Consider the following 27,237-nt stretch of genomic DNA (forward strand, 5'->3'; position numbering starts at 1 on the left):
GGTGTAATAAATCTCTGGAATTTAGTATGGTAGCTGTCAGCACAGTGTACAGTGTGGTGGCAGTGGGATTTAAAAAACAAAAGCTAGTTTATGTTACAGAGAAGCCAAAAATATTATAATTTTAGGGTCACCATAACCTAGCCCCTTGTGTTTACATCTTCTAAAATACAGAGATGTGCACCTGGTATTGCTTTGTTTTAGCTAAAAACTATTTTTATGTGGACGTATTTTTTGGTTTAATCAACAAAATTTTAGCTTTGGGATATTTACCTTTGAAGAATAGATGCATAATTCTGGGGGCAGAATTCCTCTAAAATATTTTTATGGCACATTTCTAAGCCCTCTTTTTCCTGTGTGAAATATAGGGAGAGGTGAGCTGCTCCATAGCAAAGGCTGAGTTTAAATTATACACTCGATGTTGGCCTCCCTCTCAAACACTACAGAAGACACCGAATATTGGCTTGGAAACTGATGCGTCAGCCTAGACCCAAAGAATTTTTCTACTAGTGAATGGGATAAGGAATTGTTGAATGGTGATGCTAAAATTGGAGGTGAAATCCTGGCCCCAATGAAATCAATGGGAGTTTTGCCATTGACTTCTTTGGGGCCAGGATTTCACTGCAGGTGTTCAGGGTGATATATGTCTTTAGGGTTTTCCCCCCCCCATTTCGTAGGAAAATAATAATAAAAATGATAGAAGCTATTTTATTGGACTCCCCTTGCAGAGAGCTAGTGCCCAGACCTATGATTTTTATCTTCTAATCCACTTTGGAACGTTAACAACATTTTAATTAGGAATGCCACTCCTATAAATGAAGGAATGTGCTCTTGTAAAATCATTGGCATCTACATTCTACAGCAGAGGCAGGATATTCTGGCCAAATGCAGAGGAGAGACGGGAACATTACAGTAGAAAAATGAAAACATGACAGACAGAACCCAGAATCTTTCAAGTATATCCCTTGACTCCCACACTACTGCTTTGGATGGCCAGGATCTGCCATGGCCAGTCAGCACTCCAAGCAGATTCCACCTGTACAGCTTACCAGCACTGCCTTGCCAGGTCCCAGTCACTCTCACGTCTGGGGTAAAGTGCTAACAAGTTCCCATGTCTTTCTTGGGCATTCAAGCCACTGAGGAATAAGTCTTGCTGTGAGTTCTGGTCAATGAGCAGATTGCACTAAGGGTACAGTCTCTGCCATTCTCCTCCACCATAACATTTTTTTCCAAAGCAGTCTGTGTGTCAGCAGGGGGATACATCCTCTCCCTGGCTGGCAGAGCCAACCCTGATTCAGCCAGAATTCCTCCAGGGGACTCTCACTGCAACACTATCCTGCTCCTCATCCCCTCCACCTTCAGACTGGGCTGTGGCTTCAAGCCATAACCTATCCCCTTGTGTTTACATCTTCTAAAATACAGAGAAGTTAACCTGATATTTCAAATGCTTCTGAGGGAGAACCCACCTCCCCACCCCTTGTGCCTCCCCACAGCTTCTTAAAGGTTGAGCAAGGCCGGTTCTGGGCCTGCTTTCACTCTGATCAACAGTGAAGAGATAAACCTTCCTTCATGAGAGTGCCTAACACAACTCCCCTAACTGTGTGCTTTCGCCTTGTAGCTTGACCTAAACTCACTTGTGCTTTTATTTCCAGGTTACTTATTGATATGGTCCCACGTGTAAGGCAAACACGTCATTACGAAATGTTTGAATGAAGACAGATTCCCTCTCCTCTGTATGGACTGTGAAACTGCATCATCATATGTTTTGGCAAGTGGTGCCACTGGTATTTCACTGAATATGCAGTTTGTTTCCCATGTTATATTTTCTTTTAAAGTTTATTTTAAGGGGAAATCTCTCTGTATGACAGGCAAATATGTGCACTGCTTACAACGCAGCAAAACAGCAGCATTTTCCTTTCAAGTAAGCTATTGAATCCCGTGATGGTAGAAAACATACATAATTTGCAATTCCAAACCAGCTGCTGTGTTCTGTGTTCTAGAGTGAAATTGTTTTTATTGATATAATAGATGTCTGTAGATAAGAGGTGCCAGTTTCAGTTTTGTTTTTTTTTAATGTTGGCTCAAACTTTCCAAATGTGTGCTGTAACGTTGAATTACAGCCATTGCCAACCATTTCAGCTCACAATTCAACAAAGGTACTGTATGTAGATTATGGATGCTAACAACCATCGCTTAAAGGCACTGAAGTAAATAAGATTTTTGTCTCAAGTTAGGAGGATGGACCCCACAGAAAAAACAGCAAAAGACCCACTCATTTCTATTATCAGAGTTTAATTTCATACTATTTTATTAATCCTAAATTATCTAAAATACAAGTCCTCTTCTAATTTGAATTTCATTTTTATTTAACAACTGATGCACACAGTACATTGCTTTGCATGGACCAAATAAGCACAAAGAGTATTACTGTATAGATAAAAGCCAAAATGAAGCACAAGAAGGACCAGTATGAGAAATGCGATTCTCACTCTTTTATTGTACCATACACAAATGTACCAGTATTTGTAACTATGTGGTTGCTGTGTTGCCTGATGAAGGTACGGCAGTGACGGCTTTGAACTGCAGTGAAACACAAAGCTACTCAGATTTAGGTTATTCTGTAAAAAAACAAAACTGTTCATCCTTCACCACACATTCCTATGTATTTCTTAATATCCTACTTATAATATCCAAGAACCATGATGTATACAATAAAACGTATCTATTTTATACGGTACCTGTAAGTAGTAACATTTGACAGCTGTTTCCAGAATGTATCGTAGAACAAAGTCTTCCTGTACAGCAGCCCATTAAACTAGATTCTCTGGTCACTGCAATGTCCTCCTTACTTTGTATATTTCAGGTTGGCTTCACTGTGTGAAGAAGTGAATCAGTGTTGGGGCATTTCATTTGTTCCCTGGTGGGTGAGAAAAGCAGCTATGCTATCATGGAGGTCAGAATAATACATCAGGAAGCAGGGAGATTCACATTCATTTGGTTGAGAACATACAACAGCAGACCTACAATCAAATTGTCGAGAAATTGATAACAGATTGCTTTTTGATACATTATGTTTATATAGCACCTTTGATTCCCAGTCATAAAGAACTTACAAATTGTTGGACCAATTCTGATATCCTTACTCAGGGGGACTGCAACTGAGTAAAAACAGACAGCTTGATGGTTCCACTATGTGATAATTCTATGCCCAAGTAAAGCCCAAAATACTCAACAAGGTTATGATCTGTATTACCGTAGTGCCGAGGAGCCTCGGTCATGGACCAGGATACTCTGGTGGTAGATGTACAACACACACAACAAAAAGACAGTCCCCACCCCAAAGCGTTTACACTCTAAGAGACAACAGATGGATAGACAGACAGGCAGATGGGGGAGTACAAGGAAACAATGAGACAGAATTGACAGGGTGGGTCTCAATGCACCATCAGCCTAAACACTGTCAAGCTTTTCTGAGGTTCCACTCAGTTTCTTCTGCATTCTTCCTTGGGGGGGGGGGGCGGCCCCACTCTCCCCAATCCCCAGAAAACACTGAGGGGGCAGGCCCACAAATGTAGAGTTTGGGAATCTCTGGCAAGGGGGCACAAGGCCATCTTCACAGAGGCCTTCATAGCATCTCTCAGCCACCTGTTACTTTGCCCACTTTCAGCAATCTTTAGCAGATGCACTACTTCCCCCCACCAAAATGTCCCCTACTTTAGGGGACAGATACAGAGAAGTAATGTAGCCTCTGGCCATGCTTTCCTAGGAAATCTGTAAGTTGTCACTGGGAGTAGCAAGAGCCCCTGGCATTCTACTCTTGCCACTTTCATAGTTACAATCTTAGGATTTAGACGGATCTGTACACACACACAACTGAAAATAAATTAATCAGTTCACCCCTTCCCTCTGGGATGGGACGTGCTGCTAAACAGCACAAAACCCCATAGTTCTTCATTAGGAAGTGAAGACTGCTATACTCAATTCATATTGCTCTGCTACTACAGGAGTGGTTTACAGTCTTCTGTTTCCCCCAATTGTTCTGTATGGAGGAAACATGGGGTGGAAAAATGCATCTTTCACTGTGAATTGGATTTTCATTCCCTAGCATTTAGGTCTTTTGTACTTAATTTGGGTTAGTTCAAGTCTGTACAGTGCTTTGTAAACAAAGTTTTTTTCAGTGCTGAGTAGTAATATCCATACTGCCACTGGTAATATTAAAGATCATTACAGGCCATTCAGCAGTACATACAGCACTTTTCAGCATCACAGGGAGATAGGAGCACAATCGTTAAAGTAAGCACCAGGTAACAAAGTATAGGACAAACCTCCACAAAAGCAGTAGCCTATTGCAGTGGATTTGCCATAGGTTGGATTTTTTTTCTTAAAACAGCAATTTGTACTGTGATCCATTAACAGTTACCCAGTGTTAGGATGCATTTACTGATTAATTTGTCTAATGCAAGGATGCAGATTCAGCGTATTCTGTTCCAAAAATACTAACTTACTGCTAACCATGTATATATACACGCCCCTCACACACACCATAGTCTGTTACCAGAGTCAGGAAAATCTCCGCATTCCTTTATTTCATGACATACCCTAGTTTTCCTTTCCCATGCAGTTTGCCCCTGTTGTCCAACATTCTTAGATATCTGTACCCAGTTATAATCATTACCGAGTATTAAAACTAACAGTTACTTTTACTTATTACTTTAACAAAAGCTTAGCAAAACACTGCCTTGCCCTTGATGATCTCTACGTATGCCAAGAATAAAAGCCTCACTTGGCATAAGGCAGAGCGTTTAATAATGCATTAATTTTGGGTAGTGCCAGAAACTATTTTCCAAAGCACAAACTAAATGAAGTCATTCATCAAGCTTTTGCTTAGTCCCACTTATTGTTCCATCATCCTTTTTCTTTGGTAACTTGGAGCTCCTTGTAGATATTGATGGAGCAGATGCTGATTGAGAAGAGCAGGTGATTTAAGTGCCCTACCCATAAATATTCTTCAGTGGAACCACAGACTGAATGTAGCGGGAGAACTCGTCATGGCTAGCAGGGTCCTTTTCTGCCTCTTCAGTGACATCAGTGCTCTGCTCTCTTCAGCCTCACTACTTTTCATAGGAATGGCCCTAGTGGATCAGACCTGAGGTCCATCTAGTTGTTTCCTGACTCCAACAATGGCCAGTACCAGATACTTCAGGGGAAGGTGCTAGAGCAAGAGAAGGGTTAGCCACTTCCTAGCTTCTAATGTCACTGCTTCTGGTATGGAAGTCACTAACATTTGGATGCACTGAAGAAAATCAACCTTTTCAGTCAAGGACTACCTTGAAAGTTGTTTTGATTGTCAGCATTGCCTTGTACTTGATGTAAACAGGAGCATACGACTGGAAACGTGCTGTTGTGAAAGAAGAGAATTTAAAAGGTGAACAACTGAGAGGTCTCTGAATTAGAACTTTGAAATGGTTCTGATAAAACGATATATGTAGATACAAACAGGATTATGTCCTTGGCTATGTAGTTCACAAACATGATCTGTGACTGACCCCTCAAGAAAGTGTAATTAATTCCTATTTTACATTGTTTAAATTAAACTAATTCCAGCAGATTTTGAATTGTCATAGGCGCTTGAAAGGCCATCTGTGATCATCCAGGAGCCAGTCATTCATTGGCATGTAAATACAACAACCCGCCCCCCCCCCAAAAAAAAAACAAAACAAAAAACAAAACCCACTTGTGATATTTTAATCTTTAAGAGGAAAAAGCCAAGAGTAGCAATGGAGAGACATTCTAGTGTTCAGAAGTGAAGCTAAACCTATCACAGTTTGTGTGTATTCTTCTGTGAGAGATTGAATTTCATCTTGAAGGGTAATTTTTATGACATGTTGCAGTAGTGAAAGAGATAATTGCTTATTTAATGTACAAAAAAAAAAACCCATGCTAGCAAAACAGCTAGCAAAATCATCAGTGTTATTTTGTTTTGTTCATTACACATCTGTTATCTGGATCTTAGAAAAGTTACATAATCAACATTTGATTGGAATCCAGGAAACAAAAAACGGAGAGCCTGAGCCTGTTTCCAGAGAAGTTAATAGAAGGCAGGATTTTCAAAAGAGCCTAAGTAATTCGGGAGCACAAGTGCCATTGACTTCCATGGGACTTATGCTCCTCAGTCATTTAAGTGCATTTGAAAAATCTCACCCTTAATGCTGAAGTTGAATTATATTGGCCAGATTTCTTTTGTTGATCATAGCTGCTGGAGTAAGTTGTTAATATAAAATGGCCCTAGTTCAAAGTGATTCTAGGGAAATGTGTGCGCACACAAGTGTGTCAGAGAGAGAAACGTCGGTGTTTGTACAAAAAAGGATCTCAGAGCATTGGCTATAGCAGTAAGTGCAGACTGGCCCATGGTAAAATCTGCCATAGTGCACATTGCAAATACACCTTAATAGTTGATATTCTGGGTATGATACTGATTCTCTTGAACAGAGACTGCAAATTTTGCCATCCTAGGCAGCAGTTCTGCAATACCCAAGATTGTATTAATTTAGATGGAATAAAGGGCCCAAAGAATCAAAGGTGTTAACATAACACAGTCACTGTCCAACATCAGACAGCTTTAAACAACATTCATGGTCTGATATACAGCCTGCTCATTACCATGGCAAATGCACCTTTAAAAATCATTTGAACCTTTTATTAGAGATACAGACAAGAAGAAAAACAAACAATTAAATAATTTAAAATGTAAATTACAAAACAAGACTTTTCCTTTCAACATCCCTTGTTCCCTTTAGCAAGAGAGAGTTTTTTTGGGGGTGGGGAACCCTGTCAGACAGTCTCTTCAAGATGGTAATAACTGTCCTTTTGGGGAAAGGAGGAGGAGTTAGTAGAGATGGGCTGCAGCTGTTGTTGCTGCTGCTGTTAAAGTTCAATCCTGTTTCCTAAAAGACTAAACAAGTCGGAGTAAAGAGGGGGCAAGAAAAGAACCCAAAGATAGAAAATGCAGCTTCTGTCTCTGGTGTTGACTTTCACTTGCAACCTTACTGCTGGAAAAAACACAGGCATGGTACATGGTCTTATCAGCTACTCTGAGACCTGGTAAACTTACGTCAGCAGTGGGCTGTTCAGGGCACTGCATTTAGCTTCTTCTAGGTTTACAGCACTGTTGCAAAATATGCAATCTTGGTTGGCTAAGCCAGACTCTCATTACCCAGAAAGAGCACGGAGAGGGATAGGAAAAAGAAGGAATAAGCTAGGCAAGGAGAAGGTGTAATTGGATTGGGGGGGCGGGGAGAGAAAAAGCTTCAGCATCCCACCTGGTGTTCGGATTTCAGGCAGTGGAGGTGATGGTGTCATCTGGGTCCCTCTCTCTTTGGCCCAGTCTGGTCAGAACATCTCTCAGGATTAGGATGAAGGTCTGGGGTCCCAGGAGATGGTGGGAGTGGCAGCTATAATGGTAAAGTTCAAGCTTACTCTAGTAGCCAATTTCTCTCTCCAAAGTCTCTTTAGGGACCCCAAAAGGGAGGGCAGCATGGAATAAATCTCATTTTTGTCCAAGAATTGGACCTAATTTTTCACACACCAATTTTGGTTAATTGATTTCCGGTGCTTTACACTTTTCTTGTTTAAGTCCATGAGTTCTATCAGTAGGTCTTTTTGTCCCAGTTGCAGTGTCCCAGAGCCAGGCTTGTGCCCAAGCCCAAATGTCTACACTGCAGTTTTATGGCCCTGCAGCCCAAACTCCAATCATCCGACCCAGACCAGCTGCAGATGTTTAATTGCTGTGCAGACATACTCTGTGAGGTAGGTAAGCACTACTGCCCAACTATCCTCTTTTTTAATGACAGAGAAACTGAATCACAAATTATATTCACTTCCATTTTTAGCTAAAGTCAGATTTTTGAACCCAGCTCTCCAGCTAGGAAAAGTGCACTAACATCCTGTGTTCATTTGCCCACACACATCCCCATCTCCCATTGTCCTCTATTCAACAATGGCATGAAAGGAAGCAGCATGCTTATCTGTGTGTAAGTCATAAGTCTAGGATGTTACCTACAAAACATTCTGTTCTAGAAATAGGTTTGAAGCAAAACCCCCATATATGAACCTTAACAGACTCTAGATGCACATTTCAGCCTGGGTCCACAGCTAATATCATCCAGTCCAATCCCTAATGCCCATGGAATAAAAAGCACTATTACATTTGGCCTCCTTGTTGGCAGTACCAGCAGAGGGGCCAAGTAATGAATGAGGATGGACCTCCTGGTAAGTGTTGAGAGACAACGGGCCAAGTGTGGAAGCTTGTCCTGCCATAGATGCCTGCTCCCCAGGCTATCAGTCCAGCACCTCTCACAAGGGATGACTTCACTTTCAGTTTTCAAGTCTCCTATGATAGTGTATTGATTGGGAAACAAACTTGCTATTTCTTGAACTTCAAACACAAGGTGCTGCCACTTGCTCTGCTCAACACTGCATCCTCTCTGGGAGCCGGCCACCTATTGATTGGGGGGGCACACAGTACACCACCAGGTTAGGGATGGACAAACACAGACATAACTGACTTGAGACCAACCAAAGACATTAAGTCCACAGAGCCCCTGGAAGGTAGGTTTTAAGTAATTACTCTGATGAAGGCCTATCACTTTTCTAAATCTGTTTAGCAAGTAAATAGAAAATGCTTTCCCCCCCCCCACGGATAATGACACTGCTTTCCGAATCAGTGTAATTGCTTTGTGATCTTGCTTCTTAAAAGGCACACACATTATAGCATTAAAAGTCTCCCACATCAGAAGGATGCTACTCATTGATTTAAGTCTATATTGAAAGTGTTTAACTCTTTGCCTCACCACAACAAGCTGTTGTATACACCAGGCCAATTCAAAATAAGTAACAAGTACAAGAACTGCATTTACTGGGTCAGTGCCATTTATGTGTCACACACAAGCCTGAGTTAAACTGGATTACACGGTGGGTCAGTAGGGAGATAGCGCACTAGTACTGACAACAGCCAATAGCCTTGTCATAAACAGATTGTTAAGGGTTAATGTCTTTTGTACCTGTAAAGGGTTACAAGCAGGGAACGGGACACCTGACCAGAAGACCAATCAGAAGACAAGATACTTTTAAATTTGGGCGGAGGGAAGCTTTTGTGTGTGTTCTTTGTCCGTTGTGGGTTCTTCTCCCGGAGGGTCTGAGAGAGACCAGACATTACTACAGGCTCTCTAAGTTTCTTTTCTAATAGTAAGTAAAAACAGGCGGTTTAGGTTTTTTGATTGTTTTACTCTATTTGCAATTGTGGATCTGGCTGGTTAACTTTTATATGTGTAGTTGCTGGGATTATTTTGATTTGTATTGGTACTGGGGGGAAGTCTCTGGTGTCTGTAAGCTATAGGACCCTGTAATATTTACATCTTGAAGTTACAGAGATAATTCTTTACTTTTCTTTTCTTTTATTAAAAGATTTCTTTTTAGAGAACCTGACTGATTTTGTTTTGTTTCCCTTGTTTTAGTCCAGGGGATTGGGATTACTCACCAGGATGGGTGTGGGGGAGACGGGAGGGGGAGAGATAGAATCTCTCTTTGTTTTCCTTGAATCTGTTTGCCTCTTTGTGGAAGGGAAGGGAGATGCTTCTCTGTATGGTGATTTAAGAGGTTGGATCAGTATCTCTCAGGATAGGCCAGGGAGGGAAATTCTGGGAGGGGGAAAGGTGGAGGAATGGTTTATTTCTCCTTGTTTTAAGAACCCAAGGGATCTGGGTTCTTGGGGTCCCCAGGGAAGGTTGGGGAGGTCAGAGTGCCCCAAAACACTATATTTTTGGGTGGTGGCAGGGCTATCAGATCTAAGCTGGTAATTAAGCTTAGAGGATTCAGGTGCTAGTATCTCATTTTCTGAACTCTAAGGTTCAGATCTGAGAAGGAATGCTATGACAAGCCTAGTGCATGAGCACCTTGCTAGCAGCCAGATAAGCCAGTGCTAACACTGACTTGATTCTGTCATCAGAACCCCACTGCAAGCCCTACCGGCAGAAAGTCCACAGTTCAGCCAACCCCACCATGCCTCCAGAAATCATGAGTCAGGCTCCAAAAAGCCATGAGACTTCAAGTTTTTCTCCCCAACCATGAGGACTGGACACTTAAATTAGAACAAAACAAAAACAATGAAAGCTGGGCTCTCACAATCACATGACTCCAGGAACTGAGGCTTTTAGCAAAACACCAGATATCATGAGTCTCAATAGCAACATGAGTGTGTATTTGGTGGACACAGAAGTAGAAACAGCCTTTACCTTTTGCTCAAGTCAGCCAGTCTGGGAACCTCAGAGCACACTGGGCTCTGCAGGGCTGGCAAAGGAAGGGATAGGAGTAGGGCTCCCTGAATTACCCAGTCTCCTTGGTAGCCTCTGCCTTTGGGATTTCTATGGAGCCCAAACTAGAAATTGAAGCTGCCTATCCCAAGAAAGGGTGTTGGTAGGTGACCTCCCTGCCTCTGTCTTAGCTGCCCCTAAAGACACACAAAGGCCATTTTCACTGCCCTGCTCCCGGGGGGGTTGAATCAAATCCCACCACGTGTGACTTTGAACAATTCACACATTTCAGTTTCTCCCATCTGTAGAATGGGGATGATTCAAGGGGATGCTGTGAGCATTTGTACTGGTATTGCTTTGACAATATGAAGCATTAATTATTAATACCACAATCAATAATGGCTGCTACTAGGAGGAGCCCCGAAGTCTGCAGAAACTCTTTCCCCACAGGGTCTGCAGAAACCCTTTTTACTGCATTGGTGTATTTCTGTTTAGCACGAGGATTCTCTGGCACAGATGTGCCGTCTGCTGAAATGCAGGAATGGCAGGCAGTGGGCTGCAGCTGGACTGTCCCTCTCTCCAAGCATCTCAGTGATGGGAACAGAGCAACACCAGTATTGTCAAAGCATCACAAGCAACCAACTCCTAGCCCAGGCTGGAGCGTGCAAACTCTCCCTTCTCCAGAACATTCCGTCAGCAGCTCAATAATTTTTAATTTTTACCTGTTGCAGCAACTGCCTCGAATCAGTATCCAGTAGTGAGCGAATCCCTGTTTTTTCACAGAAAGACAGCATACAGTTCAGCAGGATTTGAGGCCTCTGTAGGACAAACAACAGGAGGTGCAGTTCATGCCTATACGTATGCGGCCTCTACTGTGCCTGCCATACTATGCCTGTTTAAACCAGTGCAATTAGCACATGATTTTCAGTAGCATATTGACATCCCTCCCCCCAAAATTTTAATACAAAACTTGTTTAACTCAAAGGTTAACCAAATTAGCAAGATCAGGAATTCCACATAAGGAAAAACAATGATGGGCTTAGTGGTTTAATGCACTTGGACAACTCAGCCTGAATTGCAATGTCCTCCCATGGAGGAGAATGGATGGAGCTCAGAGTCAACTCTTCAGTCCTGACCCATATCGATGATGACCCGTCAGATTCAGAGTGAGGCTTTTGGGAGCGGGGACTTGGTGGAGTGATCCACACCAGGCTGGATAAGATCTTACTGAAACCAGGCCTATAGATGAAACCACTGGTGCAAGAGGGTGCAAAGATCTGTCCTACCCCTGCCCCCTGTATCATTTTCAATAAAGCAGCAAGATGTGTATTTCCACTCCAGGTCCCACTTTACGCACATTTTTTCTTATGTGGTCGCACCTCTGTCTATCTAACTGACATCACATCCTGTTTGAAAACACACCATTTCACAAAAGCCTTCCCATAATGTAAACAGCTAAACAGTTAGGGGATGAGGTGTAAAAGAGTTAAAATCATTCTCCAATCTAGCCAGATCAAGGGATGAGCAGTGTACACCTTTCTATTGATCTCAAGTGTCAAAGGAGTTAAAAGGTTTAATAAAACTCTTTCACTGTCCAATACTGAAACAGTATTACAAAGGTTCAGGATTTTTCTGATTTGCGTGGTTTCTTGGCAAACACCCAAAGTTCTAAAGTTGGAAGTTTACTGATCAAGGAACAAAGAAATAGAAATCAAAACAAGGAAAAGCTGAAACTGAGTAATTATGAACAAAATCAAAACGTATTAAAGCCTCTCTCCTTTTGGAGGCAAAATATCAGTCTTACCAACAACCCTTCTTTGATGAAAAGGAAAGAGTTAATTTTACTCTCAGCCCTCATGTGTTCAGGGCATTCACTTTTCCTGTTTTTTTACAAACACACAGACACAAGGTGGGGGAAACACCTTTTGTTGATGTTCTTGGAAAACTGGGCAGCTGGTCAGTCATGAATGGATGCTTTAGGCTTGCAAGTCGGCCACAACACCAGTTGCTCTGGACTCTGGCTCACATTTTGGTCAGGAATATCATCTGGTTGACACTGTTCTCCTCAAACAGAGCATGGCTGGATGGCCTGTCTCATCTCACTGGGCTGATACACGCAATACAGTTGATTTCAGGATTCAGTGGAAAAGAGGGAGAAGGCAGAAAGCAACACATGAAAGGAAGGGAGACAGAGCAGGATCTTACATGCATCTGAATGGAGCCTCTGCAGCACTGACATCAGGTATCCCCACTGATGGGCTGAGGACTGGATGTCATGATGACTTTCGGGACTCACAGGTGAAGTGCAAAGTTCCTTAAACAACAGCAAGGCCCGATGACTTCCCCCAGGAAAGAAAATCCTCCGGTCCGGTCTGCTCCTTCTGTGCTGGGGCCAGGGAAGGTGAGATGAGAATTTTGTTTCCAAAGTCTTTTAAGAATCCCCAAAAGGGATGTCGGGGTGGAAAATGTGCACCATAGTTCATCTCCTCCTCATTTCCTTCACCAATTACATTCACTTCCATAAGGCCAACCTTGGCATAGAATCATAGAAGATTAAGATTGCACGAGACCTCAGTAGGTCATCTAGTCCAATGTCCTGCTCAAAGCAGGACCAACACCAACTAAAATCATCCCAGATAGGGCTTTGTCAAGCTGGGCCTTAAAAACCTCTAAGGATGGAGATTCCACTACCTCCCTAGGTAACCTATTCCAGTGCTTCACCACCCTCCTAGTGAAATAGTTTTTGCTAATATCCAACCTAGACCTTCCCCACTGCAGCTTGAGACCATTGCTCCTTGTTCTGCTATCTGCCACCACTGAGAACAGCCGAGCTCCATCCTCTTTGGAACCCTCCTTCAGGCAGTTGAAGGCTGCTATCAAATCCCCCTCACTCTTCTCTTTTGCAGACTAAACAAGCCCAGTTCCCTCAGCCTCTTCTCTCCTGATCATTTTTGTTGCCCTCTGCTGGACTCTCTCCAATTTGTCCACATCTTTTTGTAGTGGGAGACCCAAAACTGGACAATACTCCAGATGCGGCCTCACCAGTGCTGAATAGAAGAGAATAATCACTTTTCTCAATCTGCTGGCAATACTCCTACTAATGCAGCCCAATATGCTATTTGCCTTCTTGGCAACAAGGGCACACTCAGGCCTGGCTCTTGGTTTTTTGCTGCTGCCAAAGCAAAAAAAAAAAAAAAAAAAGGCTGGAGTGCTGCCGCCAAAGCAAAGGTGCCGCCCCGAAGGGCTGGAATCCCGCCCCTTGAGAAGTGCCGGGACACTGGTGCCTAGAGCCGACCCTGGGCACACTGCTGACTCATGTCCATCTTTTCATCCATTGTAATCCCCAGGTCCTTTTCTGCAGAACTGCTGCTTAGACAATCGGTCCCTAGTCTGTAGCGGTGCATGGGATTTTTTTGTTCTAAGTGCAGGACTCTGCATTTGTCCTTGTTGAACCTCAACAGATTTCTTTTGGCCCAATCCTCTAATTTGTCTAGGTCACTCTAGACCCTATCCCTACCCTCCAGTGTATCTATCTCTCCCCCCATCTTAGTGTCATCTGAGAACCTGCTGAGGGTGCAATCCAGATCATTAATAAAGATGTTGAACAAAACCGGCCCCAGGACCAACCCCTGGGGTACTCCACTTGATACCGGCTGCCAACTAGACATTGAGTCATTGATCACTACCCGTTAAGCCCAATAATCTAGCCAGCTTTCTATCCATTTTATAGTCCATTCATCCAGCCCATACTTTTTTAACTTGCTGGCAAGAATACTGTGGGAGACTGTTTCAAAAGCATAGGCAACTTTGTTCCTACATTTTCTTATTTATAAAATCCAACCTCAACATAGTCCTTGAGCCTTATCAAGTAGGCCTCTTTTGCTTGGACTAATTCAATTTCTCTGCCTGGTTCTCTTGCACCTGCTTGCAACATTCAATATTGAAAACAACGTGACCTACTTTTCATGGTTAGTTCCCAAGCACGCAAAATAAGGCTCTATTGTCACCACACTACTAACAATTCAATTTGATGCTAGCAGACATTTTACTGCTTTGGCACCTAGATACATTGGTGGGCAACAAGGCCACAGATTAGTTTTGCATCTGTTTTAATCCAGAATGATGGGATGCATGCTAAAAAGATTAAGCATGAGGGGTAACTGCATGAATACACACATGCTTTACTTCCCTGAAATGGAAACAATTCTGTGGCATAGAAGAAAGGTCCTTTGAGGAGCAGGGTCAGGAATCTGCAGCAGAAAAAGATCACCACATGTGTTCACATAGCCATGACAAACTAAACTATTTAATATAACTAATGGATAAAACATACAGCTGGAGCCAGACGAAAGGCAAGATGACAACTTGCAGGCATCGTGCAATTTCTTGTGTTCACCACTTTACATTTGTTTTTTAAATACAAATACTACTTATTTGAGCAAGTTTGAATGTGATGTTACTAATCAGTGGAAGAATGGGAAACAGACACCTAGAAATTGACATCACAACTTGGGTCTCTGAGTACTGTTATACGTTTTTGCAGTGTTATATAGTACTCGTCAAAATAGATGAAAAGTGGGTTAGGTAACAGCAAGAGGTGGTCACTTATCTGTAACTGGAGGTTTTTCAAGATGTATGGTCCCAATTTGTATTCCAAACATGAGTGTGCATGCATGCCATGCGCCGGAGATGAAAGTTTTCAGCAGCAGTGTCTGTTGACACGCACAGGCACCTTATGTTGCCACGTGCTCCAGGCCAGGTTATAAGAGGCCGTGCGGGACAGCGCGTCCTCAGCCAGCCTCTTACCACTGATTAGGCAGTCCGCAGCAGAGGTGATGGTGAGCAGGTACTGGAATAGAAATAGGGACCACACATCTCGAAGAACCTCCAGTTACAGGTAAGTAACCTCCCTCCTCTTCTTTGAGTGATGGTCCCTATCTATATTCCAAATACAGATGAGTATGGAGCAGTGACCAGCTTGGAAGTGGATGCAAGGACGTGATGAGTAAAGCCTGCTCCAGGATGGCACATCCCATGGCTGCCCACTGGTTGATGGCATAGTGCGCTGTTAAAGTGTGGATGGAGCACCATGTTGCTGCACGGCAGTTCTTGTGCCAGGGGACATCTGCCAGGGACGTGTCAAATTGGGCCTTCTGTTGGTGCCGAGGTGTGGCAGTACCCGATGGCTGTGAGCGCTGGGATCGGGGGGTGCCAACAGTCGGTGTGGGTTTGTATGGTGGGTAGGATTGCATAGGTTGCAGAGATTGCCAGTGGTGGGGGCCCAGAGTGTAAATCCCGAGGGACTGGAGGGTCATCCTCAAGTCTTCTAGGGAGCGTAGAACATCATCCATTTTAGTGGATAACAACTTGTCCTTATTGAAGGGGAGGTCCTGGATGGTGGATTGGACTCCCTGGGAAACCCGGATGATTGGGGCCATGCTTCCCACATCATCACCACTCCCATGGCCAGGGAGCAGGAGGATGTGTCTGCTGCACCTACCATGGCGTAGAGGCCAAACTTGGCCATCAGGCACATCAGGCCAGCAGGGTGGAAACTGCTTATGTTTGTCTTGTGGGATGTCCTCCAAGAATGCTGCCAGTTTGGCATAATTATTAAAATCATACTTCACTGGCAGAACCTGGTAGTTAGAGATGTGGAACTGCAGGGACACAGAGGAGTACAGTTTGTGGCACATGAGGTCCAGATCCTTCACTGCCTTATCCGGAGGAATGGAGGTAGAGGAGTGCTGGAGTGAGTGTTCTGTGGCCACATGCACTACCAGGGAAAACAAAGGGAGGGAAAACAAAGTCAGCCCTGTTAGCCAGCACAAATTACCTGCATATCACCCTCTTGGGCATAAGAGCACAGGATGCCGGCTTGTGCCACACTGTCTGTGCGGGTTGCATGATGGCCTGAACAGGCAGAGCTACACATGCCAGTCCCCAAGGTTGGAGAATGTCCAGCACTTGATGAAGTTGGTTCTGGACCTCCTCCAAGGGAATGCCTAGGTCGAGGTTTCACTCTCTGCAGCAACTCCTGGTACTGATGGTGGTTGTCAGGAGGTGAGAGGGTCAGGGGGATGAGGGCCTTGTCTGGAGAGGAGGCAGCTGCCACCAGGATCAGTGGTACCAGGTCGAGCTCTGGATCCTCTTCCAGGTCCCAGTCAATCAGGCCCAGTGGAGGGGCTTGGGTGGGATGGTGTTAGGTCACCGACAGGTACGGCTGGTGATAAGAGTCCCACATGAGCCACTGGTGCCACGAGACCAGGTACTGTTGGTACTTTAGGTCCCAAGTATATGATGAGTGTGCTTGTCGCTCATGGAGAATGAATGAGGGCATGAGGTGTAGTTTTTAAAGCCCGGAATGCGGGGCATAATCCTCCAAGTTGGTGTGGTGAGGCCCTGTATGGGTCAAGTAGGTACACTAATTAATTACTTTATTTACAGGACTAAAATGAAAAGAAGAACTATATAGAGACAGTTGCTTTCACAGAACCTACAAGCACATGAAGAGATCATTCTGACTCTGACTATGCGATAAGGAACTGAGGGTGCATTGCCCCACATGGCCTCTTAAAACCTCTCCTGGAACACTTGGCAACATAAGATGATTACGTGGGTCAATGGACACTGCTATTTAAAATCTTCCAGCTCCGGCGCATGCACACGCTCATTTTGAATACATCAAGGGACCATCATGAAGAAGAATCCATATTTGACTTTTATTTCTGTACTACTACGATTTCCAGTTACATTTCTTGTACACACACAAAAATCAAAGTTCAAAAGAAAAACTTAATAGCAATAAAAATGAGAGATTTCTTTTTTATATTACTTGAAAAGCAGCAAATTACAGTTGTTTATAATTTATTAGTACTTATCATATACGTGGGCATTTTTAGAATAGTAAACATAATATTGACAAAAAAGAGCTGGTCTTCATTGTATTTGTAAGTGGATTTTACTATCCCATTTTAGCACTGCCAAAAAGGTTAGCAATCCCAAAGAGAATCGTATTGTCCACACCAGATGTATAGGGACAAACAGCAAGAGAGAGATCTAGAAAGCACCTCCCCCAGCCTCCCCAAAGTACATTAAATCCCTCCTCAAAACCTCTCTTCTTTAAGGTCTACCCATTCAGATAACATACCTTCCTGCATACCCACATCTACAACCTACTTAAAGTTATTCTCTGTCTCCCCCACCGCATACTCTTGGATTTTGCCTTACACTGTAAACTCTTTGATAGAGTAAAAGTGGAGGCCTGGTAGATCAGATTTGAAGGTACTTGTGGCCTCCTGGAAAGTGGCCTGAGAACAAGAGGGAAAGAGGGAAGCAAAGCATGAGGTCAAGTGTGCAGCTTTGGCAGACAGAGCAAAGGGAACAAAATAGGGCTAGCAAAAAAGAGAGCAGAGAAGGGATAGGCTAAGTTGCACAGGCCCTTGACCTTGCAACAAGAGCTAAGAAAAAATAGAGTTGGCAGTTCCATTCCAGTCCCTAAGGACAAACATCTGCACCTCCCAGAAGCCATCACGGAAATTGACCCCAATTGGAAAACTTGTTGTTGACCTCAGCCGGGACACCAAGAAGTGAAAGGGAATGGAGGGTGAACTAACCCCTCAGCAGAAGGGTAACAGCTGAGGTACATTGACAGAGTAGCGTAAGAAGTTTGTGCTGTAGAGATATGGTGCTGTACCAGTTTCTGGATGGAGGACTTCAGTCTTCAGAGTGCTCAATCTGACATCTATCATCACACTCCAAATCTCTTTAAACATATAATAAGCAGCCAACTAGTGGTATCTCATGATATGATGCAGGAAATTAGACAGAAGGGACTAGATCCTCATCTGGTGTTAACTGATATAGCTACATTGACATCAAATGGAGCTAGTTTAAACCAGCTGAGCACGTTGCCTAAAGTTTCATGCTTGGTCACTTGTTGCAAAAGCAAATTTGTAAAACACTCACAAGCTCTTTAAGGTTTGAAATGTAAATATATAGGAAGTCCCCTTAAAATAAGGGGGCATTTGACCCAAGAGATCATAACTCTTCTTCTGGAGCTACTTGGCTTATTGTGCCTGTGAATACCTGCCATATTAGTCTCTTGAAGTCATAGCAACTCCACTGCTACATTTGTGTAATAAAAATCCTTCAAGACTCCGAGGACATTCAGCTACTGATGTGCTTTCCTCAAATGAAATCTCATCTTTTCAATTTGTATATTTAGCTTGTTTTGCTAAATTTTGGTAAATTAAAAATACCTGATTTTATACCACTGCACCTCAAGAAATATCTCATGTAAAGAACTGGTTCCTTCGCTATCTTATCTGCCAGGATCCATTTAGACAGAATTGTTTACTGTTGTTTAATCACCTTTGAATAGAGAGTTTCATGACAGATATATCACAAACTGTTGCAATGCAAATCACATTGCTGTGATCCTTGCAAAACCCGCAGCTGGTGGAATTCCCATTTAAGCACATATACAATCACAAATCCAAATCACACAAGAAAAAGTTTATTGAAAAATAAAGTTCTCCTTAGTTCTCTCTACAACAGCAAAATCAAAGTGTAGTTCTATGCCATTAAAATACACATTCAGACATTTACATATTTTTAAAGAATCGCATCCTAGTGAATTTCAATAATTTGACAAAATGTTACCAGCCATTGCAACTTGTACTATGTGAATCAAACCGCTTGAACCTAACATAGTGGAACACAACCATTCAGAAAAGCAAAGAACTAAATTTCAAGAGATAGTTAAAAATGAAAACATATAACGTGAGCCTGACCCTAAAGTTCTTGTGTACATGCAAATCTCCCATTGACTTCAAAATTTTCTGTGAACAAAGACAGCAGAATTAGGCCCTTCAAAACTCAAAATACTTAATGATAGTATTTAAATTTATCTTTTTACTCGCCCACCCACCTTTTCTTGAATAGCTTCAGAATCTTTCAGGTAACATTTCTGACCCTAGTAATTTCCTTTTCCACTTGGCAAATACTGCATTTCCTTGTTCCTCCCTGTATTTCTTAGAGAGAACAAACCAAGGAGGTTACTTTCTTTTATGGTCTCCAGCATCAATGATTACAGCAAAAAATTTGTTAATGAATGCAGCAAATTCATTCTTGGTATAACCCTACTGAAGCTAACATAGTGGCAGCAGGGATGAATTTGGCCCTGTGTGTTTTGTGCTCTTATGAGGCTTGATCACTCAAAGTACTGCACATTCTCTCCTGATCTAGCAGAGCATTTAATGTCTTCAGCTTTAAGCAAATGGGGTAGGCTCAATCGACTCAGTGAGGATATTCACTTACTTAAAGCTAAGCCATTGCTTTGTTAGATCAGGGCCAGTGTCCAGCACCTTGAAACACTGAACCCTTACTGCATGGCCAGGGGAAGGTTGGAGTGGATTTGGCTCCATGCTTTCTAACGGTGACACCAGACGGTCAGAACTTTCAGTGCGATGCAAATGTCTCCTCTCACAGAAGTCAATGGACACATTGTCATTAACTTCAGTAGGAACAGGGAGGGGTTCATCATATTGCAATGCCGCAACATGTACCCTTATGATCCTAAAGAACTTGTGCACATAAGTAGCTTTACTCACATGAGTAGTCCAGGTTAGTGCTGTTGGACACACTGTCAGTCTAGACCACAGCTAGTATTCATCTCTCCTGCAGACAGCAGATGGAAGGCCATTACAGATTTTATAGCAAGTGGATTTTTAAAACAGGTTCTGTGTTTGGAATGTCAAGGTTATTCTTATTTTATTAGGGTATAAAGCAGAGCAAATACTTGGTCTTAACTATTTGACAATGTTACATTAGTTAAATTAACGTTGAGTTCTTGAAGGGTTAGAGTGGGTCTGCTGACTCAAAATAGTATTGCTGTTGTTTTAAGAGTATTAACATAAGAGGATAAATTAAAATTAAGCCATGTACAAGTATAAATAAGAGGTTTGTGGTAGCTGAACTGTGTTCAGACATTTAGCTCTGTGAACAAGGATAGGATTGATAACTCAACGGGAGACAGCCAAGCTTCAGCCATTTGCATTTGCAATACATCTCCTATAGTCTGCACTCGTGGTCAGGAATCAGTTTGCTGATCTTGTGGACACGTTCTTATTCTATTAGATAGCATTATACTGAAAAGTTTCAAACAAATTGAAAAAACATTTTTCTATAAAGCAGTTTAAAAATATGAAGGAAAAGATTTGTTTCAATAATAGATTTTAAAGCAATATATTGAAAGGTTGGATTTACAGCAACAGCAATATATTTATTTAGAGGCCTCCTAAGCCTTCCCTGTTCTTGTTCCAAGCAGACTGATGCCAATTGAAAATCTCATTGATTGGATCCGCCCTGAAGACAGTGGGACAAAGGAGAACTAGAAGTGGATGTAGCTCTGCTAATGAAGAGATAAAAGTGAAGTGGCTGTGGCCCAAATATCACAAAGCCAGGCCAATATTTGTGACCATGCCAACAAAACGAAGTACATCTGAATAAAATCAGAGCTACAGCAACAACTAATCACTCACTTCCCACTGAAGATTGTCATAATAGGAATCTGTCATCTGTGTTTTTCTTTAGAAACTGAAACACCCCCCCCCCCCGGTGAATGGATATTTAAACAAAACTTCAACCTATTTAAAATATTAAATTATATACACTTTTAAATAAACGAAGCATCATGGCAGAAAGATACATCACAGCAGTGAACAATTCAGAACCATTTATGACTGACAGATGCACAAGAGAGCCTATCATTGATAAAAGTAAGTTAAAATGTGAAACCTTTATCCCATTTGAATCAAACTGTTAATCCCGTTCATCAAACTGTGCCTCCTGTTTATTAACGGGAGTAGCTCCTTTCTTAATTTGAAGAAAACAGAATGGAGGTGGTGGATGCAAAAGCTACCAGAATCTGATCCAGCCTCCTTTCAAGTCCATTCCACCACTGACGTTGATGGGAACAGAATCTGGCCCTAAATGCACTGTGAGCCAGACATACTTGAGAAAGCAATTTGGATTCGTATATAGTAAAAACGCAACCCTAAGCTTCCAAATCATCTATGTAACTTGGGTAAGTGAGCCATATAAAGGGGCAGGGCACACCAGCAGTTATGTTGCACTCTATTGTGCATTTTCAAAGTGGAGTACAAGCTAAAATCCTCACACCACCAGGCTGAGGTATGCAAGCACAATAGGTATTAGAAGCTGTATTGTACAGAGGAAAAAGAAACACAGGTTAATGACCTCATTTTCCATTTGAAGTCAATGGAAGCTGTGGGGGCTAAGTACCTCTGAGGAAAAAAAAAAAAATCAGGCAATAAATGACTTACAAAATGATGCAGAAATCAGTGATGGAGCTGCAATTGGAACCTAGGAGTTCCTGGCCCCCGTTTCCAAGGTTAGTCCACTAGATCTTGCTACACTGAAATTTGATCATAAGCTATTCAAAATCTCCTTTTCCTCCAGGAAAGAAACATTTCTAATTTGCCAAGAGCCTGCCAGGTGCTGAGTACCCTGAGTTCCCTCTCAATTATGGACTCTAATTGCATAAAGTCAGATACTCATGAAAAACAAACAATTGTATTCTGGCTAGTAGTGCCAGCAAATGAATAAAACATTTTCAGGCATCCAGACTCATGTAAGTCTTATATATCCCCACTACTGAAATATCTGAGTACTTCACAATCTTTAATGTGTCTCTCCCATTTCTTTAAACTCATGTTTGGCAATTTTAATAGCTACTTCCAGCTCTTCACTGTCTTCTTGTGGGGCATTGTAGATCTATTAAGCTCCAAGGTCATTAAACAACAGAGCTATATTTAAATATTGCATTCCAATGCACTATCTTCCCATCAGACCACACACATTCAACAAAGGATATTACATTTACAATGGCGATTCTTTGCAAAGAACCAGTTATGTCTTTTTCTTCATATTTCTAGACAACTTTTCTCAGCTATTTAAAAAAACATTTTAGAAGTCACACTTAGTATTTATATAGCAACAAGGCCTTTTTTAAACCCTAAAATCAGCGTTCCATTATACTTGTTCACACAGTACCCACATTCCAAACATCCATCCAAAAATAAAGGCACATAAACATTAAATATTTGCAGAAGTAACTTAATCTGACATTAAGCAAAACATATAATTGTAACTAATAAATTACAAAGAAACAAAAGACACACAACCACAAAGAAAACTAAGCCAAATATGCAAAAAGCTTATCTAGTTATACATGTGCAAATCAACTTGCATATATGAAATAAATGAGGTTTTTATTGGCATTTTTAAACAGTGTATATTTACCAACTTTACCTTTCAAAGGAAAGCCTTTTATGTTAACTTTAATAAATTATGTAAATTATTTTCTCAAGTTTTCTAATCTCATAGGAATAAGATTTTTCAAAAATCAGGTCACATACCAAAAATACAAAAGTTTAAAACAAAAGAATTTTTTGATTTATGACGGATATGTTTATGAGCTTATAATATGATTGTTATAGTTCAGTTTTGACACACCTGATTTCCATCAATTACAGGTCAGGGTATCCAAAATTAATTCTTGCAAAAACCTGAAGTCTGAAAAAGGAAGTGCGAGTTTCAGTAATAAAGTAAAATACATACATTAATGCAATCTCATCTTATAACCAATCATTCTTCCACAAAGCCATCATTCAAGTGCAGTATGTGGACAATACATTATTTAAGTAAGAGGGGAAAGACTCAGCTTAATTGTGGAGTTTATGACAGAAGATGGTGTCCACATTTTAGAAAAAATGGGCAACAATCTAGTTCAACAATTTTAGTGAATGATTCGTAATTTCTAAAATAATACCCTATGCATCTGCCTGAGTGCTTACTTGCAAAATGGAGTGTTCCGTTGTACAAGAACCCACATGCTTATACATTTAAAGACTATTACCACAGGAAAAAAAACAAAACTAAATGTTGATAGCAACTTCAGTTTTTTTCTATCCAATAAGTCTTCAAGGCAAGCAAAGCAGAATTTGAAAACAAAGAATATCCATATGCAGAAAGTTATCTCCCATGATCTAACATGCTTCTCTCTTTCAGAAAATAAAACTGAAGCTGCACATTGTAAGAGTACTTTTCCTTTTGAAGAGAGAGCTCAGCATCTTCAAGGTTTAGACACAACAATAACAAAACAAAGTCCTTGGAAAATGTCTCATATTGGGCAGGACTTTTGAAGGGAACAGCAAAATTCCCAAAATTCTCTGTGGGAGTAGGATGTAGCCCTACTGATTATCCCCCCTTCCTCCCACCAAAAAAAATCATTGATTTCTGCTGCTGGAAGGAGCTTAATGGTTCTCTCTCCTCCTCCTCCCTTTCTCCAATATACAGTAACAAAATTCAGTAGCTCAGAAATAAACAAATACTACAGAGACCATAGCTCCCCCTGCTGTGGTTAAGACTGCACTGACAGCACTATATTACTGAACAATACAGTGCATCAGAGATGGCAGTATCAACAAACTAGCAGAAATCCTCTATCCTCAGTTTTTAGAGGCAAAGCAAATTGTATTATGCAATGTGTTCCATACAATGGTAAGAAACAAGAGTGTATTTACAGCTTAGCGCCTTTTTTTTTTTTAAAACAGCAAATGTTTTCTAATTGTTATATTACAGTAGGCAATGGTGCTTTGGATTATTTAAGCACGCACACACAAGTCTTTATTGCCAATGTATGATGTGATGTTCCATCTAACTTATTATATTTCTCATTACCAAAACTCAGGTTGCATCACAGAAAGGCAGATTCTGTTGTAACCAATAAGTTAATGCCAGATATAAGGCCCAAATTGGTGCGCATATTTTCTTTAAAGCCTGGGATTCTTCTGGCTGTACTTGTATCATATGTACAGGAATATGGAGAACACCTAAAATGAACTGTTGAGGCACCTCAGATTCTAATCCTAAAAAAAGCCAAGAATCAGAGTTCCCTGGATATTAAAAGCCAATGCAAACAGCATCCATGCTGACTGAGGGAATGCCTGCGACACTCCCAACAACTGCTCAATTTCTTTTCATACAAAACTATGCCTAATAAGTAACCAGTTATGTTCTATTTTTGTAGAATTATTGCAATTACAGAAGCTTTACTATCATTACATCCCAGTTATTATTGATAAACACTGCTGCACAGGCACCTGCCATATATACTTTCTGGACACTCTATCATTTAGACACCAATTTCTATCTAGTCTGCAGTACTTGTTACATTGTGTAACAATGAAATAGGAGTGTTGAATTAGGGAATTTAAACATACTTGAAATTACACTCAAGTTGGAAACTGAACTTTTACTTCTCTGTTAACTTCTCTGGATAATTTGACAGTTTCAGTCATGTTTCCCTTATTTGGTCTTTGGTAGGTCATGAGAGACTTCAGTACTCTCACACAGATAATGAATGATGGGTATAAAAAATGAGTGAACCTGATATATTCTAGAGAAAAATTTTAAAGTGCCTATACTTTCATTAATGGAGAGACTAGGTAGTGCTTGTTAAATCTTCACAAAGAAAGGGGAGAAAAAAATCAAATTGAGGTTTTTCAGTTATGACAGGGAAATACCCAAGTTTTAAAACTGCAACTACGGTCTTTTTCAAATCCTACTGCAGACTAAGCAATTCATTTCCCTCTAATTTAACATAACTTTTCCCAGCCATGAACAGTGCTTTCAAACGTCAGCTTGTGCTGCAACAAAATAGAAATTTACTCTTTATAAAAAAAAATAAAAAGATATGTTACTATTTAAAAAGATTTAGTTCACTGTTCTAAACAAGACTGAATTTCAATTCAAACTCTTGGTAGGTAATTAACTGTAGTTTTTAAATGCATCACTGGCCCGCCTATTTAAAAAAAAGAAAGAATCCAGAAAAGCAATCAACAATATTTTTCCTAAGAAGTTTTCCTTCTCTCATAATTGCTCTTTAAAATATCTTCCTCTTTAAAAACAGAGCTTGTTATGAAGACTGTTTACATTCCTATGATACAATAATTTATAGTTAGTTTTGATCCTTTCTCCATCTTGCAGTAATGCTTTAACTACTGTAAGGTATAGCAAACGGAGGATCAAATAATATTGCTCAAATGATGCGGAATACTTTTTGCTTCACACAGTATGTTGAATAGGCAGACATTCAACAGAACAGAAGCATGGGCAAATTCCAAGGATCACTCTCTAAACAGACCCGGTAAACTGACGACAACAAGTCCATTTTAAAATGGTCGTATGCTTCCATGGCTGTTCCACACCAGAGTATGCCACAATCATAATCAGTACTCAAGCAACAACAGGATGTGTCACACTCTGGCAGCCACTGATCCTCACATTCCCAGAGCTTCCTGTTTAGAGTGCTCCGGTACAGTAGTTGTGATGCAGACGGTACCTTGTAGTATGTGAGGATTTAAAAAAGGACTGGGAGCAGGCAGCTATGTATTGTTATTTGTGTTACCAAGTTCTTGTGAAATGCACCATTTTATAGCCATTCAAGCTACAGCAGCACCCAAAATAGTGCCCCAATAATAAATGTAGTCATCTCCCCCCCCCCCAGTGCATTTTTTCCCCAATTTTGTACTGGAATGATGTTCATATTCTTAGCTGATGATGATGGGATGTTTTAATTTGTTAAAAAAATAGAAAACACTTGTTTCTTCCAAAAAACAACAAAAAGTTTGATGGGTCTGGGAATTTTCTACAAACTGTTCTTCGCCATGATCTCCAAATTGTTACAAAGCATGGAACATCATTTCTCTTCTCCTTGAGTAGGTGGAAGATTTCAAAGAGCTCCACTGCAAGTGTTCACTTAGAAAAAAAATAAAAATCATTTCGATGTTCGTTATGAATCCCTCTTCTCAGAGAATTCCGCTTGGCAGCATTTGCTCGGCCTGCAGCAAGACAACTGGACAAAAGTGCAGGAAGTATAAGTAGTTCTCTCAAAACCATTTTGTTTGTCCGCAAACTAAAGCAAGGTGCTGCTGCTGCTGCTATAGACAATCTTTACAAAGTGCAACCTGTCCCTTATTGTAGTCTCTGCAGGGGCAGATTCGTTTGTGGTTTGGATGGGATCCTGCACAGCTGAACAGCAAAAGATCGCCCTGAAAAATGCAGTGTTTCCTGCTTTCATCAAAAGATGGGACCACGATATCATTTGCAGATTCAAGAGTCTGGCATTCCACGTTATATCTATAAAGCAAGACACACTTGTCTAAGTCACATTCCCATCATTCATTTATAGCAATTCAGGTAAATAATTTTCACCCCCAAGACTACAGCTGTACTATAAAAAGCTCAAAAAACCATGAACTCGAGGAGTAATTAAATCATACCATGATATTACATTACACAGTTTCCAATAAACACTCAGCCAAACAAAAATAGGCTAATATAGATCATATAGTAACTGCTGGTTTATAGCAACAGCCAATGGGCATAAACAGAATATTAGTCATTTTACTTTCCAAGTTTCCAATAATAGCAACCCCTATTCTGCCTATTGGTGCTGGAAATTGATCAAGATTTATGATGCTAAGCAGCAACATAAAATGCTTTCATCCCATTAGGAGTCTGGCTCTGTTCCTACAGAAAGTTAAGCTGGAAATGTTAAGTATTAAAAAAACAATAAAGAAGTTGCAAACTATGTTAAACTGACCAGCCTCAGAGTCCTGTAGAAATGGGACTGATTTTGTGATGTGCCTCCCTACCTTTTTATTGCACTGAATTGTGCAGGGATAGGAGAAGCTGAGATTGGTTTGTTTCATGAAGTCTTTAGAACTTTTTGTAAACAGTACATGTAGCAGAATGTACGGGTGTTAAACTGGGAAACAGTCAAGAACGAGGGAAAATCACAATGCAACAAAAAATTTTCAAACAAAATTTTTGATCTTGTGGT

The 27,237-nt window shown here is 41.1% G+C and overlaps 2 protein-coding genes and 1 long non-coding RNA gene across 7 annotated transcripts in view; 1 reads left to right on the forward strand and 2 right to left on the reverse strand.

Moving 5' to 3' along the window:
* Nucleotides 1-2,828, forward strand: part of TMEM163 (transmembrane protein 163) — a 171,518-nt gene extending 168,690 nt beyond the window's left edge. The window contains exon 8 of the mRNA XM_030580880.1: nt 1,650-2,828. Within this exon, the coding sequence (XP_030436740.1) occupies nt 1,650-1,710 (61 nt within the window). The 3' untranslated portion in view covers nt 1,711-2,828. The remainder of the gene's footprint in view (nt 1-1,649) is intronic.
* Nucleotides 2,829-2,841: 13 nt separating this feature from the next.
* On the reverse strand, nt 2,842-7,423 carry LOC115660000. Its single transcript, XR_004002688.1, has 3 exons — nt 7,317-7,423; nt 5,325-5,395; nt 2,842-2,914 (listed from the first exon to the last, which is right to left on the reverse strand). It is a non-coding gene; the product is annotated as an uncharacterized LOC115660000 (long non-coding RNA).
* Nucleotides 7,424-18,800: 11,377 nt separating this feature from the next.
* MGAT5 (alpha-1,6-mannosylglycoprotein 6-beta-N-acetylglucosaminyltransferase) overlaps nt 18,801-27,237 on the reverse strand; it is a 172,701-nt gene continuing 164,264 nt past the window's right edge. Inside the window, exons 16-18 of one of the 5 annotated variants that reach the window (XR_004002604.1) lie at nt 22,845-26,531; nt 19,919-19,985; nt 18,801-19,339 (exon numbers count right to left, since the gene is read on the reverse strand). Coding sequence is in view for 1 of the 5 variants with exons in the window: in XM_030579978.1 (XP_030435838.1) it covers nt 26,333-26,531 (199 nt within the window). In the remaining 4 variants the exon portion in view is untranslated. Of the gene's footprint in view, nt 26,532-27,237 lie in introns of all 5 variants that reach the window. The other 4 variants (XR_004002602.1, XR_004002603.1, XR_004002601.1 and 1 more) reach the window with 4 other exon arrangements.

The sequence above is a fragment of the Gopherus evgoodei genome, chromosome 11 (assembly GCF_007399415.2).
Source record: "Gopherus evgoodei ecotype Sinaloan lineage chromosome 11, rGopEvg1_v1.p, whole genome shotgun sequence".
Taxonomy (NCBI): Eukaryota; Metazoa; Chordata; order Testudines; family Testudinidae; genus Gopherus; species Gopherus evgoodei.